This window comes from Culicoides brevitarsis, chromosome 2, assembly GCF_036172545.1.
Source record: "Culicoides brevitarsis isolate CSIRO-B50_1 chromosome 2, AGI_CSIRO_Cbre_v1, whole genome shotgun sequence".
In the NCBI taxonomy this organism is placed as follows: domain Eukaryota; kingdom Metazoa; phylum Arthropoda; class Insecta; order Diptera; family Ceratopogonidae; genus Culicoides; species Culicoides brevitarsis.
Genome location: NC_087086.1, coordinates 22,326,982 through 22,346,696, shown reverse-complemented (window position 1 = coordinate 22,346,696; position 19,715 = coordinate 22,326,982). Strand labels below are relative to the sequence as shown.

Below are 19,715 nucleotides of genomic sequence, written 5' to 3'. Positions count from 1 at the left end.
TTAATTAATGTTATGAATAAATATATTACTTATATTAACTATATATACTATATTATATATTTATATATATTATATATTACTTATATTAACTAGCTTTACTATATATAGTTTAAAAAACAGTATTTTTGGTTTCTAAGTACTGCTAATGTATTCTAATTCGAAGATTTGTATGATCTAGATGTTTTCAAATAAATAAATAGGTAGTTTTTGTATATTTTACTATGTATAAAATGACTATTGTTATTTTAATATATGTAATTAATATAACACATTAAGCATACAAAAAAAATATGGTCAACCTACATTAGCATTGTGACATACAAGTGAAATTCATGTTTTCAAGATTTTTTTATCGAAAAATAAATAAAGAAATGAAGTTAAAGATTTAAAATTTAGCTCGTCCTCGTCTTCGTGTTAAATGATCTTGATTCTCGTCACTTTCCTTTATAATAACTTTGCTTTCCTTAGAGACTGTGTCCTCTTTTATTACAGGTTTTTCCTCAGTGTTTTCTTCATCATCTACGTCATTTTTATTCCCTTCAAATATAAAATTTAAATAATAATAAATTAGATAGGGTAACATTAATATATTAAGCGTTTAGTTAAATACCTCGTGGGAGTAATGAATAATAAAAATGACAACGAAATTTTTTTTATCTTTTTCTGTTTTCTCAAACGATAGAGTATTACTTAATAGAGTACTTAAAAGACATTTTAGATCCTTTATTTTTGACAAATTTTAAACTAAAAATTTTTTCTGTGAAAACTAGCCAGAACCTTTCAATAGGTAATTACAAAATATGAGAAAAATAATGGATTTCAAACTTTTGCTTTGGCAAAATCTTTTTCTCCTCATGTTTCAAAATTCTATGATAGTTTTAAAAAAATTTCATCGCAAAATCCGTGTAACGAAAAAAAGTTCGAATTTGAAAGTTTTTGCCGCATTTCAATTTTTTTCGAAAAAAATGTGGTTCGTTCGTCCGTCTGTGTGGTGTGCCACTTTTCTTTTGCATGAATTAGCAGGTTTGACGAATTCTTATCAGGTTTGACAGCATGTTTAAAAATTAACCGTTCGAAATTTTAACAAATATTTTTCCGTTAGAAAATCTTGTCGGTGAAAATTCATGAAAAATCGAAAAAATAGAGAAAATAGTCGTCTAAAGAACGACATACTAAACCGCATTTCGAGATTGCATATGTATCTTTCCTTTTCGTACACCTTATTCCAGATGTTCGTACTCCTTATTTTACATTTTCATACCGTTTATATCCTATTTCCATACCCTTTATTTCACAATTTAATGCTCCTCATTTCACATTTTCAAACCCCGCTTTTCACATTTTCGAACCCCTCATTTCACATTTTCAAACTCATCATTTTACATTTTCGAACCCCTCTTTTCACATTTTTAAACTCCTCATTTCACATTTTTGAACACTTCATTTCACATTTTCGTACTCCTCATGACCCTTTCACAATTCCATACACCTTACAACCCAAGGAAATGCCCACTGACCTTCAGGGTCCTCAAAAAACTAAGAATTACAAAAAAAATTAGGGGCACACCGGAACACACACTGACACACTGTCGAGTTTAATACCGCATTTTTTTCTTCGAAATGCGGTAAAAATTCAAAATATTAAAATATTTAGAGGATTCTCGCGAGTACATGAAAAGTGAAAATTGATAAACATTTTCGAGAACCCTGTTTAAGGGAGTCTTGCGAGTAACAAGAAAATTGGTGAAAACTGTCAGTAAAATTCATGTAAAATTATCAATCAATCAAAGCACATCCATTTTTGACATGAAATATAAGGTCGGAAACGTACCGTTTGATTAACAAGCCTAAATGTGATATTTATAAAAATCATATCGTTTATAAAAATTGAAAATGAAACGGAAAATTCAAAATTTTTTATTTCTTTTTCGAAGAAAAAATGCGGTATAATGCTGGAGATGTCGTATGCCATGTGTGGCCTAATTGGAATGCACCCGAAATGTCATTCGGAATGCATCCGGAATACATCTGGAAATTTAATTATGTATATTTAATATTATTTTATTCATTTACTACATACTAATAAAATTAATTGAATTTAAAATACCCAAAATTTTATAACAACATTAAACTTATACACCTGAAATGCGGTACAGTTGAACCTACGCAGTACGAATACAGCTTGATCTTGTTTTTTGCCCCGCCCCATTTTGAAAAAAAAATTTTGGGACAAAAAGCTAGAAAAAAATTTGGAGTGGCCTTATTGTTAAAAAAATTGAACAATATAGGTAATTTATTGCATATACTTTTATTTAAGAATTTAAAAAATAATTAAAAAAAAAAACCATCGGCCTGATCATCCAAACTTTGATGGGGGTGACAGTACACTGCCCTTCAATGCCGAAGATTTATTAGAGGTGACATGCCAAATATCACGCTCCTTACGCAGTCAGAAAGAAAAAATAATTTCAATTGTACTATATTTATAATGTTAAGGCGAATAAATTTAATATTTCAATTTTTTGTTGAATTAATTCAGAGGAAAATTCACCCTTTCCCCGGCGAACACATTTTTGATCAGAATTCTGTAAAAATGAAGATTAATTCATGAAATTCTTTATGTAGCACATCATTTTAGCACGCTCCTTTGATGCTCAAAAAATTTCTTTTTGATATCATATAAAGAAAAAATGTCCACTCCTGTGGACAAAAAGCTTCAACGCAACTTCAATTTTCGCAATTTTTTCAGATTTTGATAGCATTATAGATATTTCAGATTTTGATATTTTGATAGCGAGCTGTTAACAAATCTATATCGACCTTTTCGATATAATCGAGAGAGATATTTCGAGAGAAAGTTATGACCATTTGAAGTTTTTAAGGGTTTTCATTGACATTTTCCAAAGTAACTTTCATAATTTGCACTACAACTTCAAAATTCTTGAAACGAGAAGATTCAGCGGAAAATTTTACGCATATTTAAAAAAAAATTTATTGATTTTGGTGAATTTTTAAGGGAGTTATGGTAGTTCAAAGTCACAAAAATGTGAATTTTTCCCAAAAAATTTAGATATTTTTGACTTTTGAGGTCTGATGCGCCAGACAAATCAAAAAATCATGTAGCTCATTTGAAAGGGCATAAAATTTACTACAATTTCAAAAAAACAACCAGGCGATTTGGTTGATTTTTACGGATTTTATGATAGAAAAACGAATGAAAGGTCAGCAATTTTTTTCATCAAAAATGTATATTTTTTCAAAGGGCATAAAATTTGCAACATTTTAAGAAATGGATGGCGCCTTATATATCGTTGGAAAGGGCATAAAATTTGCAACATTTTAGAAAAAATCCGATTCAAGTTCGACTGATTTTTTCATTAAACATTACATTAAACAACAAATCTGACCTCAAAATTTGAAAAAATATACATTTTTGATGAAAAAAATTGCTGACCTTTCATTCGTTTTTCTATCATAAAATCCGTAAAAATTAACCAAATTGCCTGGTCGTTTTTTTGAAATTGTAGTAAATTTTATGCCCTTTCAAATAAGCTACATGATTTTTTGATTTGTCTGGCGCATCAGACCTCAAAAGTCAAAAATATCTAATTTTTTTGGTAAAAATTTACAATTTTGTGACTTTAAACTACCATAACTCACTTAAAAATTCACCAAATTCAAAAATTTTTTTTTTAAATATGCGTAAATTTTCCGATGAATCTTCTCGTATCAAGAATTTTGAAGTTGTAGTGCAAATTATGAAAGTTACATTGGAAAATGTCAATGAAAACCCTTAAAAACTTCAAATGGTCATAACTTTCTAAACCTAGGCACTTTTGGAAAAGGTCGATATAGATTTGTTAACAGCTCGGGACCTACTTTAAGACTGCCCTAAAACGGACTGCTCCGGAGGGTACTTTTTTTTTTGTTCCACAGTGTAGTTTTGAGAGATCCAAAATGCTCTCGATTGTTGTATGAATCATAAGACAAACCTTAAACATTTATTTATTGCATATGTTTTGTTGAAAATTTCGAAAATGGTGAAAAACTTTAAGAATTTTGATAATTTTGGAGAACGTTCAAGGGAAATGTCCACAGGAGTGGACAATCTCTATTTTTATGATTTTTTCTATAAAAATCAATTGTTTCCAAAAGAACAGAAATATGAAACGATTTGCTTCATTAAAAATTTTTAGAGGTATTTATCTGAAGTCACTTTATATTTTTCGTAAACTTTGAGGCTATACAAATATTTTGTTGTCAACAGTTTTTGATATATGACTTCACAAGGATGAAAAAATATCAGGAATTCTAAGAGTTTTATCAACTTAAAAAATGTCCACAAGTGTGGCAAAACCGGGAAAGGGATAAATAAAATAAGAAAATCTTTGATGATTTTTTGAAAGTCACATGATATGTTGGTCATTGTATTTCAAAAATTTATATTTTAAGAGATCTTGTTTCATTTTTCTCCACATTTGTATTAATATCTGAAAATAATATTTAAAATTAATTTAACATTAAGATTCAACGTTTAACGTCAAAAAACGTTAAAAATTAAAATCAAACACACAAATCCTCATGAGACAATAAAAAAAAATTTGAGTCACGTGACCAAATTTTTATTTCTTCTTAAATTCTTATTTTGCTAAATTTTATTAAAATTTTGACTTAAAAATTTAAAATAATGAAAATTATTTCAATCAACGATTAACGTTCAAAAACGTCAAAAAAGTAGCAAAAAATTAAATAATTTTTATTTTAAAATCCTTCAATAAAATCCACATGCGACATAAAGTGAAATAATTAAATTTAATGGCCTAATTTTTTTTTTTTGTGAAATTTTATTTCAATTTCGGCTTAAAACCTTTGAAATAGTGAAAACAAAAATTTATTTAATGTAATTTAATTTAATGTATCAACGTTCAACGTTCAAAAACGTTTAAAAGTTTAGTAAAAAAAATTAAATAAACCAACAAATAAATCAACAAAGTCTTGATTTCTGAAATGAGTCAGACAAATTGTGATCAGTATTGTCGGAAAAACACATTTGGGAAAATTGTTTTTTGACTTTAGGTTTAAAAATTCGTTTCACGGGAAAAATACCCGTTTTTCAACAATAAACTTTGGGCATTATCCGTTAAGGCCTCGGCTAAAATAGGGCATTTTTTGACCCTGTAAACCGTCGAAATCCAACAACACCCCCTAATTTTTTTCAATAGACTCGTTTTTAATTATTTTTGCACTTCCCCTAATTTAAAAGAAAATAATTATAAAATAAAGTTTACCATTGTTTTCTTCATCGCCTGTTATTTCAGATGGATTGTATAGATTTTTATCATTTCCTTTCTTAGAAAATTCTTCTAATTTAACACGTTTTCTTTCATTGTCTTCTAATACTGCTGCAGCTCTTTTTTGTGCAATTTTTGTCTCATTTGCTTTTTCATTTAAAAACTTTAAAAAGTTGCGATGGTGAGACATTGTTCGAGAGTGTATCTCAGCAGTTTTTTCTGTATCCATATATTTCGTACAAAGACGACACTCAAAGCATTCTAATTTGTGGATCATACTAAAACCTACAGGACGATTAGAATTATATTTCGGCAACCGAGTTTCAATATCAGCATCGATTTCAGATACACCATCAATAAAGTCTAAAATAACGTCACCTGATTCTTCTGCTGGATGAAGTTCATCTTCTCCATCATCTTCTAAAAATATTAGTATGTTATCATAAATATTATACTTACTGATAACTTAATATGTTTACCCTTTTCTAATTCATCCGTTTCTATTGCTTCAGTTTCTTCAATAGACTTTTCTTGATCCATTCCTTTTTTCTTTTCTTTCAGCTTTTTAACTTCACGTAATCCTTGAATTTCGTCTATTTCTTTCAAGATGTGCAATTGATTACGTTTCCTTTCTTCACTTTTTGACGTAGGTTTCGTCTTAGAGTTTCGTAAGTGACAAGGTGATAATAAGTGTTCATCGTATTCAGAACGATTATGAAATTCAGTGTTACAATCGTTGCATTTTGGATGAAGAAATTTTTTTAACGTCAAGTGGCCGTCAGACTTGCGATGAGTGGACAAATGACCATAAAAATGCAAGTCACACATAATACAATATTCACGATGTTGATTAGATGCTCTTATTTGCTTTCCTAACCGTTTTAAACGATCGATCTCAATTGATTTAAGCTGTTCAGCTATTTTGGCCTCTTGTCGTATCATATTGGCTTTTAAACTATAACTTTCTTCGATACCTTCCTTCATCATTTGATGTGTTCGTCCTTTCAGATGATTTTCAAAAGATAATGCATCCCACATATGTTTTGTACATAAATGACAATAAAACATGTCATTGGGAATGTTTGAATATAACGATGATGCACATTTACGCTCCTCACTCTTATTCCTATCTTCTGTTTTTTTTTCCTTCATGTTGCTGAAAAATAATTTTTATAATAATGAATATAATTAGGTTAGTATACACAATACAGTATGATTGATTTAGGACATGTTCTAATAAAATAAAGAATGCATATGACTACTTTGAGCTTTATAATATAAATTATGTATTGCTAAATGTGTTGCAAAAACTTATTTTCTTTCTCGCTATCTCCTTCGTTATTTCTGTCAAAAATGACGATGAGGTCATTATGGTTTTTTTTTAAATACTTTTTCAAATATAAACAAATAATGGTCATTAATCAATTTCTTAGTTGTTTTTAAGGTATCTGCATTGATATTTAATTTTGATATTAAAACTGCTCTCTGAATGTTTTAAGTTAAAAGTTTAAACAACAAAACTGTAAAACATATTTTTTAGGAGTAAATTCATGTTGAAATATAATTTTCAGTACAAAAATTTTTGGTCATTTTTGATAAAATTTTTTACTTTTTTTTTATTTTACAGCATCCTGGCAGCATCATTCTTAAATTATTTTGATAGTTCATTATTTAGTTTTAATTTTTATTTTATTGATTGACTACGAGTATTCAAAAAACTCGGTATTCGTGTTAGGTTAGGTTTGATACCGTGCTCCAAAGCCATATTTTGATTGTGTTTTAAAAAAACTTATACCTATATTTAAGCCTTCAATTTTATCAAATGTATAATTTATGATAGGTATAGCATTATTATTATCGATTTAGGCCGCTCCAAAGTAAACTCCATAGTTTTGTCCGGTGCCCCATTTTAAATTCCAAAAACGCGTGGGGCAAAAAAAGAATAAAAAAGTTAAAAATTTCATTAAATATTACCGTTTTTTGGTCTTATTTTAATATAATAATAAAAAATTTATTTATTTTTTTATTTTTCAAAAAATTTGTATTAAAAAGTGTATTTTAGCATGGATTTTCTTCTCTAAAACTATTTTTCATAAAAATTGCTATAATTTTTTTTTAATTTTTTTTTATAATATTCATTTTTTCAATTACTTTTTCTTACATGTTCTTACATCAGTTTTAAATAATGAAATATCAATGTAAAAAAAAACTTAAAACAACAAAAATGTTGATTAACGGTCAAAAATTGTTTGAAATTTAGGCATTTTGTATAAAAAAAAAAATATTAAAAAAATATTAAAAAAAATATTTAAAAAAAAATATTAAAAAAATATTTAAAAAATAAAAAACATAATATTAAAAAATGTATTGTTTGAAGTTTTTAACTTCTAAAACAAATTTAAATTGGAAAAAAAAATAAAAAAAAAACAAACTATAAAGTATGAAACAAGTAAAATCCGATGAGAGTGAAAATAAACAAACTATAAAGCATAAAACAAGTTCCTTATGAGAGGGAGACATTCATATCATAAAAATTCTTGCTTAGCTTTTACCAAACTGACCAAAATGATATAAATTTTGGGCAGTTGTGTTGAATCTGAAAATTTGGTTTCCATTAATCTCTGTTATCTCTGTTATAGTTTGTTATTGTATTTTATAAGCTTTAATTGAAAACTGTTGCCCAAAATTTATATCATTTTGGTCAGTTTGGTTAAAGCTAAGCAAGAATTTTTATGATATGAATGTCTCCCTCTCATAAGGAACTTGTTTTATGCTTTATAGTTTGTTTATTTTCACTCTCATCGGATTTTACTTGTTTCATACTTTATAGTTTGTTTTTTTTTTTTTTTTTTTTTTTTTTTTCAATATAAATTTGTTTTAGAAGTTGAAAACTTCAAACAATACATTTTTTAATATTATGTTTTTTATTTATTTTTTTAAATATTTTTTTAATATTTTTTTTTTAAATATTTTTTTTAATATTTTTTTTTAATATTTTTTTTTAAATATTTTTTTTTATTTCATACTTTATAGTGCTAAGTACGGTTTTCCAAAACTATAAAAAATATAACTGCTAAAAATTTTTTCGTGGTAAAGAAAGAAGGAGTTATGTAACATTCCTGTGATTCGCAGGCGCCGATTTTTATGCGCTAAACATGCGTCGAGTGATAAGAATCACTTTTTTCCATGAAACATATGCTCGGAAACGCATAGTTTTGGCGCTAACCCGTGATTCCTCATTTTTGAATGAAAATACAATATAAATCTGGTAATAAGAGGATTTTGGCGAAAATTTTTTTTGATCATTTTTTTTCGCGCTAAACATGCGTCGAGTCATAAGAATCACTTTTTTCCATGAAACATATGCTCGGAAACGCATAGTTTTGGCGCTAACCCGTCATTCCTCATTTTTGAATGAAAATACAATATAAAATAAAAAATCTGGTAATAAGAGGATTTTGGCGAAAATTTTTTTTGATCATTTTTTTTCGCGCTAAACATGCGTCGAGTCATAAGAATCACTTTTTTCCATGAAACATATGCTCGGAAACGCATAGTTTTGGCGCTAACCCGTCATTCCTCATTTTTGAATGAAAATACAATATAAATCTGGTAATAAGAGGATTTTGGCGAAAATTTTTTTTGATCATTTTTTTTCGCGCTAAACATGCGTCGAGTCATAAGAATCACTTTTTTCCATGAAACATATGCTCGGAAACGCATAGTTTTGGCGCTAACCCGTCATTCCTCATTTTTGAATGAAAATACAATATAAATCTGGTAAAAAGAAGTATTTCAAAACTTTTTTTTTTATTTTTCATTTTTTTCTCAAAAATTTTGGACAAAACTATTGAGTTTCATTTGGAGCGGCCTTAATATAAAATAGTATTTGGTTAAAAGATATCATAACGATATGTTCAAAAATGGTCAAATAGAGGTAAAACAAATAATTGTTCATATTAAAATTTAAACAAAATAACGCTTTATTCACTTAAAAGAAAATATATTCCTTACCTTTGATCGGTTTTCTTATAATTGTCAGTAGAATCGGCTTCAAACTTTGTATTAGAATTGGAAATAGTACTTTTCACTAAAATATTTTTTGGCCGATTTTTTGAGTCAAGCTTCCTCATATCTCGAGCACGACGAATATTATTTCTGTGACTAACCATGTTTCGATTAACCATCTAATCAAATATTAAAATATTTGTAAGTTCTACGTTTAAACTTATTGTCAATAAAACGATTAATTCACTGAATTATTTGGCTATTTCATTTCAGTAGTCTTGTTCTACTACTGCGTGAAAAGTTAATTAAATATTTTTATTTGAACAAATACTTATATAGTGCATTCCATTCTAAAAAATATCAAAATCACGGTTTTGATTTTTCCATAAAATAGTAATAGAAATAAAAAAAAAACTGAATAGTTTATTGTGATGTCCATCAAAAACGAAGAAACTTTTGTTTTAGCGAAATTTTTTTCTCCTTATTTTTGAAAATTTTATGATAATGTTAAAAATTTTTATTGCAAAATATGTAAAAAAAATCTGTGTAGCGAAAAAAGATCAAAATTTCAAGTTTATTATTTCAAAATTTTTGTTCATCAGGATTGTTTGTTGTCTCAAGTACATTAATTTTTACCATGAAACATATGGCGGTTAAGAAAGGCTAAAAATGTGATATTTTTGTGTTTTTAAAAAATTTTAAGTCATTGATAAAAAATTTAAAAATAAGGCGTAAATAAATGTTGCCAAAGCAAAAGTTACTTATTTTTGGATAGACATCATTAAGTAATCATAAGGTGATCAAATCTGGACTTGTATGAGTAAATTTAAAATCCGGGATTTTGGTATTTTTTAGAATGGAATGTTCCATATAAAAAATACTCAGTAAGTTAAATTGATAAAATTTTTATTATTTTTGATCTTACCCTATCATCATAATCATAACTACCACCATAACCACGATTTCTTGCAGCCATATCGATTAATGAGGGTGGCGTTGCAGTTTGGTTTCTCAAAAGGTTGGAAATAAGATTGTTAGCTAAAGCTAACGCATCAGTGTTTCTAAATGAATTGTTAGCATCCCATGGATTTATCTGACGACCATATCCATTACCAGCCCCAAAATTTGTTCCTGCTCGACGAGAACGATTAAATGACATTTTCGAATAGTTCGAAGCTGGAAATAAACAAAAAATCAACTGATTCCATTAGATTGCTAAAAAATCACCAGTGAATGATACTTTGTACTGTGAAACAAAAAATCGATTGACTGAATAAACCTAATATATTTTTGTTTAATTTTGAATTTCTCTACTCTAATATTTAATTGTTATAATTTTATTAACTTACTTGGTTACAAATCATAAACCAAACTGTATATAATTTATTAGTACAATAAAGTTTAATAAAATTAACTAACTATAAATATTCTTGTATTTGAAAGATTGTAAAAACTTTAGTTTTAAGGGATAATTTAAACAAAAGTGTTTTTTTCTTTGTTTTTGTTTCAAAAAGTAAATAACTTTTTTTCTTTTATATGAAAGAAATCCGGCTATTTAATGTAGACCCAGTGAGAACAAATTTTGAACAATCGATTCGATATGGAATATAAATACAAATACAAATAAGTAACTTCACCGTATAATTCATAAACGTAGAAAAACGAGTGTTCAAGAATGTGTTCAGTTTCAGCAATTTTCATTACTTTAATTAACCAACGGATAATTTTATTCAGCACATTTACTGTCAAATTTGACATTAGATAAAAACTCGCCAAACCTGCAATTCATGCAAAAGTTAAGTGGCACACCATACAGACTAACGGACGGACGATATCAGGAGCAAAATAAATTTGAAATGCAGTAAAAATTTGGCTTGCCAGTTTTAAAAAAAATTTAAATTTAGTTGTTAAACATCTAAGTTATGTATTTGTTATATTTCTAAACAAATATCCTATGGGAAATTATTTCTCATTGCATTTCAGTTAAAACGATGAATAAAAAGTAACCACTTATTTTAATATGACAGTAGTATTAAAGTTTATTCTGTTTACATACATATTTAATTGAAGCAAGGCTCTTTCCAAAATTAAGAATATAATATCATAAATATCGAAACATGATTAGGATTTTTCATTGAATCTTTCATCTTTTTCAGAAATTGTTGGTGTTGTTGCCAAAGAACCATCTTGCACTTCATTGAAACTGGTGATTGATCCAGAACGAGACGTCGAAACCTTTGTCTAACATAAAAAAAAAACAATATTTCAAGTAAGCACCTTATAAAAAAAATATTATTTTCCAATATTAATAATTTTAGTTACCTTTACGTTTTCGTATGCATTTCCTACACGTTCTTCAAACGATTTGAAAGATTCTGAATTTTTCATTTGACTTATTTTGGAAGTAAAGCCACCGGTAATACCACTAAAAAGCGAGGATGTTTTTTCAGCAGCCGTTTTAACAACAGACTCTGTCTTTTGAAAACTGTAATATGTAATTATAAAAATAGATAAAAGTGTCAAGTTATGCATTTATCTGAATAATTACTATTCATTAATTTATTTATAAAATAAACTTACCCATATGTAATCCTAAGTAAGACAGAGAAATAAAAGCAAAAATCATTCTGATTTAAGTATGGTACATACTTATTCATAAATTAAATAAACTGAGAGATTTTTTATATTTATATCATATGTTATTTATATCTATGAATATTTTATTTTTTTTTTTATTGAATTGAGGAATGTAATTGAATTTTGCTTTTCATCAAATGAATTAAAAAAACAAAAAATTGACTTATATGAAATAAATTAAACGTTAATAATATTTTAACAACTTACACATTTGATTCCTTGACCGTTTTTAGACTTTGACTAACATCGTCACTCATTTCTTTCCAAACAGTAACTCCCAATTTTCTTTTTAATTCACTTGCATGTCGAATTTTTGATTGTAAGACCGTTCGCAAAGTAGTAATTTCTTCCTCCACTCTTACCAATTCCTATATTTTAGGAGAGAAAAAAAACTTTAAACTTTATCTATCTTTATCTTTATTAAACTTTATCTTACATTTCTCCATTCAGCTCGCTGTTGTTCTTGTTCTTCAATTGAAAGGCCGGCTAACTCATCAATTTCTTCTGATGCTGGAGCTACAGTCCCTGTAGACTCCTCATTTTTTCCATCTTTAATGTAATAAAAGTTTTTAGTTTTTTTTTTTTTTTTATTTAGGCCGCTCCAAATGAAACTCAAGAGTTTTGTCCGATGCCCCATTTTGAATTCGAAAATCCAATGGGACAAAATAAAAAAGAAAAGTTAAAAATTTCATCAAACAATACCAATTTTTGGTGTATTTTCATAATTTTTTCAAGAACAATTTTCAATTTTTAGTAATTTTTGTTTTAGAAATCGTATTTCGACATTAAATTTTCTTTAAAAAATAATTTTCATGAAAATTATGGAATTTTTTATCAAAAAAAATTTTGACAGTTATTTTTATGATATTAATTTTTTTTTCAATTTCAATTAAAAATTTTTTTAAATCAATTTTTAATACACAAATATCAATGTAAAAAATTCAAAACATGTTGATTAACGGTCAAAGATTTTCTGAAATTTGGCATTTTGTATGAAAAAAAGTATTTCAAATTTTTTTATTTTTTTTGCCCCCCCCTTCCCATTTTTATTTTTGGACAATTTCTGGAATTTTGGACAAAACTATTGAGTTTCATTTGGAGCGGCCTATAAGGAGTTATATAAAATTATGTTTTCCTATAGGGATTTAGCTATTTATTTATTGTAATAGTGGCATGTGTGAACTAATACATATATGTATACTTTTGCATTTTCGTGGTTCGATTCTGCTTATTATTTAATGATTTCAAAATGACATGGAATGTCTATTATTTAACAAACCTGTTGAATTGCCAATATGTAAAAATTGTTTATATTTTTCACCATTTGACATTTTTACTACGTAAGGTTTAGAAAAGTCAATAAAAGTAACTCTTACTTCGTGCAAATTACGTTTTTTAAACATTCCTAAAAGTTTATACTTTAACTTATCATTTGCTGCTAGTTTTAATGGTGTGAATTCAGTTTCGACAGTTTGTAATTCTTCCGGAGATATAGATGGCGTGTAAATGTCCATTGATTTTTTCGGCAATTCAAATATCTGATCTAAGGTCAATGAACGTAAATACTGTTCTGATTCCTCAGAAAACCAATCAAAGAAGTAATCATTTGCTTGTGAAACATGATGAGGGTCATTTAAATGTGGATTTGAAATGCATTGACAAATCATCGCCTCATCATCTAATGATGGTGTTACACTTGAATCTAATTTAGGTAAATACGAATCCTCAATGTACTCCAGACTTGTACACTCGGTTTCGTCTTCACTACTGTTCATTTTTATTAATAGAAATCCAAGCAATTTTTGACAATTTCGATTCAATAAATTTATAAACTGAATGGTTTATTAGTTTTTAATTTATATTGGTTAATTAAATTATAAGTAGTTGGCAATCTAACTTTCTAACTAAACTTTTAACAGCAAAACATGCGAAGGGTCAAAAAAAATATTTTTTTTATTAATCTTATGACCAGATCATATGTACAATTTAATCAATTTGAGTTTTAATTAAGTTTATATTATATTAATACTTTTACAGAATCTCTCACTTTCTCTACGATTGTTGCCACATGAATGAAATCATTATGTTGTGTTTTGCATTATTATACAAATGTGTACGTAGATATGATGATTCATGATTCTACAAAATATGCTCGGAAAAACAATATTTTAACAAAATTTTAATTTAAATCGAAAAAAGCAATTTACATTTATTTTCGTTTAATATCCTTATTATTACTAAACGTATTTTATTTATTCTCTTAAAAATTTAAAATACCTATAAGTTTTTATTACAACCTGATTTTTTCAGAGTATTTGCATCTATGGTATCATTTAAGTAATATTATTTTTTGAAGCAATCAAATAGGTTTCATTGTAACCGAATAATTAATTGCAAATTTTACTTACAGTCAATCTCCTGACTCATTTTATCAAATAAAAGAATACTTGGCTTTCAAATAAGTTTCTTTGAAGCACTTACTAATGATACCTAATATTTATGTATATTTATATAGGTACATGTTTATATGTCGCAAATAACTGTCAGATGCTGTGGCATGATAAAAAAAACTTGAAGTGTTCAATTAACTGTTGAATTTAATTTAAAAAAAAAATTAATGAATGATAAATATCTAAATAAATCATTTTATAATTAACCTTTATTTTACTAATACTAATTTATTATTTATTATAAAGTAATACAAATGTTTTCCCTTTATTGACATAGAAACATTAAAAAATTATCATTAGTTTTATAATTTTGACATTTTAAATATATATAATGTAAGATAGAAGGAAAGAAAATAAAAATCAAATAAAAGAAGAAAAAATTTGAACGACCTTTTTAGGAGTTTCAAGGATTAAGTGTTGGTCAATAATCACTTCTAAATAACTAAAATTGGACAAAGGCAACGAAAAAACAGAAAGACAATTTTTTTGAAAAATTTTGGTTTTTTACCTTTTTGTATCTTACACATGTATTTAGTTCCATTCTATAAAAAAATCCCGATTTACCTCTTTTTATAAAGCAGTGATAAAACTTAAAAAATAAACAGATTTTCGTTAGGTCCAACAGGAGCATTCTATTCTAAATCAATTTCGAAGAGGATAAGTCGCACAAATGCATACTAGTTGCTTCCAAATCAAATTTTAAAATTTCTCCAAATCATTATTTGTTTATGTTTTTGTGTTGTTTATGCTTTGTTATTGCATAAAGTCAATTTGAACCAAAGAATTTGAAAAATCTTGAAATTGGTAGACTTAAAAAATATCTCATTTTTACATGAAATATTGTGCGATTTATCCTTTTTCTCAATAGAAAATTTTCCAAATCCATCCCTTTGAGATTAGATAATTTTTTTTTCTGTACAAAAGTTTTTTAATTGGCCTTTCATTTACTTTTCTAAACTTTAGAATGAAGAAATAGTTTAAAAGTCACTTTTAACGGCTCAAAAACCGTGAAAAACTGGTAAAAACTTAAAATCGTTTTTTCTCAGTTTGTTAAAAAGTGCAGTTCGGCATATATTTCGACATGCATGCTGCATGCATGCAACCTGCTCACAAATTTTAATAGTCCGAATTTCAGTTTTTTATAGAACGAATTTTAGTTTCTTTGACACTAATTAATAATTGAATAAAGAATTTTCGAATAATTTTCAAAATTGATCATAAAAAAAAAATATATTAAAAAAAATGTATAAAAAATCTGTTATACAAGAAGTTTTCAACTTCAAAAATAGATCATTTATATTAGTCAAGATAAAAAAAATAAAAAAAAAGTGAACTAAAAAGGAATAAACAAGGGCCTTGTGGTAACAAAGTCGGAAAAATTGCCAAGTAAATAAAGTTACAAAATTTTTGACAACAAAAATTTGAATATAAAGGATTTATTTCAGTCTATGTCAATATTAATATTTATTCTGAAATAAATCCTTTATATTCAAATTTTTGTTGTCAAAAATTTTGTAATTTTATTTACTTGGCAATTTTTCCGACTTTGTTACCACAAGGCCCTTGTTTATTCCTTTTTAGTTCGCTTTTTTTGCTATTTTTTTTTTGACTTGACGAATATAAATGATCTATTTTTGAAGTTGAAAACTTCTTGTATAACAGATTTTTTATACATTTTTTTTAATATATTTTTTATATATATTTTTTTTAATATATATTTTTTTAAATATATTTTTTATATATATATTTCTTTATACTATTTTTTTTTATTTTTTACTTTTTAGTGTTGTATAAGATATATTATAAACTATTATTCAATCATAAAATTCTCAAAACTAAAAACATTACCCATAGAAAATTCATTGTAGTGACCGCCTTTTGTTAAGAGGTATCATTTGTATGGGAGGTCCATTTTAGAGAACCGTAGGACAAAAGTGATGTATGGCAATGTTGTGCGACTCGACAAGACAAACATTTCTGCATCATTAGATTTTTGAAATTTGCACTGGGATTCGGTTTAAATTTGAATTTACCGTTTATTTTTGTTATAATTTTGAACTCTTATATGGGGAAATTTTTTTTTTGCATTGGGATCATGCCTCGATTCCACAAATGGGACCTAAATGAAGCAAAAAAAGCACGACCTGTAGAAGGAATGAACCTTCTATATATTAAGGGAAAGGCGTGAAACGTGTACGAAGTGACTAATATACCCGATACTGACAGAATATAAAGGATCTATAATAAGAGGTATCATTTGTATGGGAGGTCCATTTTAGAGAACCGTAGGACAAAAGTGATGTATGGCAATGTTGTGCGACTCGACAAGACAAACATTTCTGCATCATTAGATTTTTGAAATTTGCACTGGGATTCGGTTTAAATTTGAATTTACCGTTTATTTTTGTTATAATTTTGAACTCTTATATGGGGAAATTTTTTTTTTGCATTGGGATCATGCCTCGATTCCACAAATGGGACCTAAATGAAGCAAAAAAAGCACGACCTGTAGAAGGAATGAACCTTCTATATATTAAGGGAAAGGCGTGAAACGTGTACGAAGTGACTAATATACCCGATACTGACAGAATATAAAGGATCTATAAAAAATAGTCAACCTCTTTTTGAAATCTCAAAACTTTTGTTCAAAAATATGAAAAATCTTAAAAAATTTTATGTGTCGTAATATTTTTAAGAGCTACTCAATCCAAAACATTTGACTTTTATTGTATTGGTCTTTAATAGCTACTAAAAAAGTAAAAATATTTTATTTTGTTTTTTCTTTAAAAAAAATATTTTCTTCAAAACATTTTCATTTTCATATTTTACATGTCGACATGTAAATTTTACGCTGCATGCATGTCGACATGTATACAGGGAGAACACTAGCTTATCCTACTTACTTTTAAACATAAGGAAACAATACCAAAATCCCGGCTTTCAAATTTACTTGTGTTCCAAATCTGATTGTAAGTAAATTGAAAAGCTGATATCGTGAGATCTATCCAAAAATAAGAATAAAATGATTTGGAAAACTTTTTTTCGCCTTACTTTTCAATTTTTATGAATGATTCAAATTAAACAAAAATGCGGTAAAAAAGAAGTCATCACTTACTGACAGAAGAGCATCACGTGAGTCAGGTAGAGAGCTACAGACTAACATCCGTGTATGTGACATCCCACCACAGGCTCTATAGCGACAATAGAATTCATCGTGGGTTCCTACGACCGGTGGTGGCCGGTAGAGACAAAACGCAACCAAATCCAAATGAATGGATATCAGCAGTTCATGTGCGATTTATCCTTTCAGCCCTTCAAATGGAATGCAAGAAGGTCAAAATTAAGGATTTTTTATTTTCTAGCTCCTTGCTCAGAGGTATCTAAATTTTCAAAAAATCCCTGCCCCGTGGATGTATACAATAAAACGAAAACCTTTGAAAAATATTGTTCGTAGAAGTCTTAACTAACGATTTGAGGGGTCTTCAGCTTCATCCAACCACTTTGCGTTTTTATACCAGACATACCAATTACTAAGATTGTTTGTCATCTGGAGTTCATAAATGTTCACCATACGGTCGATGGTATTTTTTTAAAAATAGAATGCCCCATGTATGATATTTTAAGTTTACAAACATACTTACTTTATTTCTAAGAACTATTTTTTTAAGAAGTGCAAAAAATTGTTCATAATTACATACTTTAAAGATTGTGAAACGTGTTGCGAATTGTGAATTGTGAAAGATGACCTTCCAGATTAAATAATACATGTCAACAATTTTAAGTGTCTATCATTTACATTAGATAACATAACCCCATTACAGCTCAAACTGAAAGTTTGTGTACTTAGTTGAAACTTAGTTTTTCTGAAAGATAGGAAAAAAACTACTGGATAAAAGTTCCATTTTGATCAAAGTACCACTTCTAGGAGCTGAGATATCGAGGTCTGAAGTTTGTATGAAAATGGGTAAATTTTGTTACCCTTCAGCTTCGAGATACGGAATAATAATGACAGTTTTTTCTAAATATTTTCCGTTTTACGCTAGGTACAAAAACAAACGATAGCTTGTTCGAAAGGTTGTATTAACAGCTAAATTAAAAATAATATTTTAAATATTTAAAATCAACAAGCAAGGGGTGATAATAGTTAGCAAGTTTTCAATATTATATCAGTTTTTTAAAAATTTATTTCTACATAAACGAAGTTAAGTAACTCAACATAATTCAATTACGTGAAATTTATTTCAAATTATGGATTTTAAAACTATTTTATTTATTTTCCACGTTTTCCAAAATAAAAATTAATGAGGAATATATTTAAACAATATTGGAATTACTTTTAACAAAAAAAGATTAATGTTTATTTTATACATATACATACATCCCAACAGCTTTTTAAAATAGTTATTATATGTTTTAAATTGATTCAAAATTCAACTCTATTGTATCTTGTTATACATAACTTGGATTACAGTATTTAAATTTTAATTGGCCTTAACTTGGAAATTTTTATGCAATTCTGGCTTAATATCATAAACCAAGTTTAATATTTCCTTAATTAATTGCTCACGATTGCCTTGAATCGAGCGATTCATTTCTTGAATTCTCAATTGAGTGTCGGCCTCTATTTTGGCTGCAACACCTTCACGTGATCCCATATACTGTGATAAAAAAAACTTTCTATTAAATAAAAGTCAGGTGACAATAATAAAACAATACCTTTGCCTCAAACTCTTTAAATTGTTTTTCCCTTTCTTTTTGGTACTTTTCAATCTCTTCATGTGCTTCCTCCTTAGCTTGCTTGAGTCGACGTTGCTTTCCTATAATGAACAAAAGTTGAACTTTAAATTTTGATAGAAAAAAAAAATCTACAGATATTAACTTTTTCGTGCTTCTGCCACCTTTTCAGCAGCGCGTTTTTCTGCAGCAAGCAATTGCTGAATACCTTGACTTTGGCTTGCCATATTGTTAAATTAAAAGTTTTTATCAAATTTAGTTAAGAATGAACTTTTTAATATGATGGGTTTTTTTTAACTATGTGTTACTTAGATTTTTACAAATAATGTCACGAGATCAATAAAAAAAACCCAGTGGAAAATGTGCTCCATTCTAAGGTATAAAATGTATACTTATTTTGATTATATATATTATATCATATTAGGTATTTATTTATTTAACTTTTGAATAATCGTTATTTCAGAAAAATAACTTAAACACAACTCAACACTAAAAAATAATTACTATTTACTGTTAAAAAATGTTTATTAAATAAATACGATAAAGCTCGTAAATCGTGAAATAAAACGTGGTCTAAATTTTTTACTATGTTTTT

At 27.2% G+C, this 19,715-nt stretch overlaps 3 protein-coding genes across 7 annotated transcripts; all 3 read right to left on the bottom strand.

Annotated features, from left to right (window-relative positions):
* Positions 1-132: 132 nt before the first annotated feature.
* LOC134831695 (zinc finger protein on ecdysone puffs) lies at positions 133-10,854 on the bottom strand. Of its 4 annotated transcripts, XM_063845496.1 has the most exons (7): positions 10,649-10,852; positions 10,225-10,475; positions 9,306-9,478; positions 5,771-6,447; positions 5,670-5,711; positions 5,289-5,576; positions 133-537 (listed from the first exon to the last, which is right to left on the bottom strand). In XM_063845496.1, exons 2-7 carry the CDS (start codon positions 10,456-10,458, stop codon positions 386-388), a joined length of 1,566 nt encoding a protein of 521 aa, XP_063701566.1. In that variant the 5' UTR covers positions 10,459-10,475; positions 10,649-10,852; the 3' UTR covers positions 133-385. The 4 variants fall into 4 exon arrangements, with proteins under 4 accessions (XP_063701566.1, XP_063701564.1, XP_063701563.1 ...); XM_063845494.1 differs by having other exon boundaries at positions 5,289-5,711; positions 10,719-10,854; XM_063845493.1 differs by having other exon boundaries at positions 5,289-5,711.
* A 455-nt stretch (positions 10,855-11,309) lies between these two features.
* Positions 11,310-14,471, bottom strand: LOC134830233 (tumor protein D52). Of its 2 annotated transcripts, none has more exons than XM_063843648.1 (5): positions 14,345-14,471; positions 12,373-12,485; positions 12,144-12,304; positions 11,622-11,784; positions 11,310-11,540 (listed from the first exon to the last, which is right to left on the bottom strand). In XM_063843648.1, the coding sequence occupies exons 1-5, from the start codon at positions 14,361-14,363 to the stop codon at positions 11,421-11,423; spliced, it is 576 nt and encodes a 191-aa protein (XP_063699718.1). In that variant the 5' UTR covers positions 14,364-14,471; the 3' UTR covers positions 11,310-11,420. The 2 variants fall into 2 exon arrangements, with proteins under 2 accessions (XP_063699718.1, XP_063699717.1); XM_063843647.1 differs by lacking the exon at positions 14,345-14,471 and adding an exon at positions 13,216-13,726.
* A 4,245-nt stretch (positions 14,472-18,716) lies between these two features.
* On the bottom strand, positions 18,717-19,478 carry LOC134830071 (V-type proton ATPase subunit G). The gene is made up of 3 exons (XM_063843432.1): positions 19,266-19,478; positions 19,103-19,203; positions 18,717-19,044 (listed from the first exon to the last, which is right to left on the bottom strand). The coding sequence occupies exons 1-3, from the start codon at positions 19,345-19,347 to the stop codon at positions 18,868-18,870; spliced, it is 360 nt and encodes a 119-aa protein (XP_063699502.1). The 5' UTR covers positions 19,348-19,478; the 3' UTR covers positions 18,717-18,867.
* Between the last annotated feature and the right edge of the window lie 237 nt (positions 19,479-19,715).

What these genes read in the sequence shown, in the direction of transcription:
- LOC134831695 (XM_063845494.1), bottom strand. Translation starts at nt 10,458, where the DNA reads ATGTCATTTAATCGTTCTCGTCGAGCAGGAACAAATTTTGGGGCTGGT. An exon ending in GTTATGATTATGATGATAGG is followed by an intron (nt 9,479 to 10,224) that starts GTAAGATCAAAA and finishes ATATTTGATTAG; the next exon opens with ATGGTTAATCGAAACATGGT. An exon ending in AGGCGATGAAGAAAACAATG is followed by an intron (nt 538 to 5,288) that starts GTAAACTTTATT and finishes TTATATTTGAAG; the next exon opens with GGAATAAAAATGACGTAGAT.
- LOC134830233 (XM_063843647.1), bottom strand. Translation starts at nt 13,711, where the DNA reads ATGAACAGTAGTGAAGACGAAACCGAGTGTACAAGTCTGGAGTACATT. An exon ending in ACATATTGGCAATTCAACAG is followed by an intron (nt 12,486 to 13,215) that starts GTTTGTTAAATA and finishes ATTACATTAAAG; the next exon opens with ATGGAAAAAATGAGGAGTCT. An exon ending in ATGCATACGAAAACGTAAAG is followed by an intron (nt 11,541 to 11,621) that starts GTAACTAAAATT and finishes TTTTTATGTTAG; the next exon opens with ACAAAGGTTTCGACGTCTCG.
- LOC134830071 (XM_063843432.1), bottom strand. Translation starts at nt 19,347, where the DNA reads ATGGCAAGCCAAAGTCAAGGTATTCAGCAATTGCTTGCTGCAGAAAAA. An exon ending in GGTGGCAGAAGCACGAAAAA is followed by an intron (nt 19,204 to 19,265) that starts GTTAATATCTGT and finishes TGTTCATTATAG; the next exon opens with GAAAGCAACGTCGACTCAAG. An exon ending in TTAAAGAGTTTGAGGCAAAG is followed by an intron (nt 19,045 to 19,102) that starts GTATTGTTTTAT and finishes TTTTTATCACAG; the next exon opens with TATATGGGATCACGTGAAGG.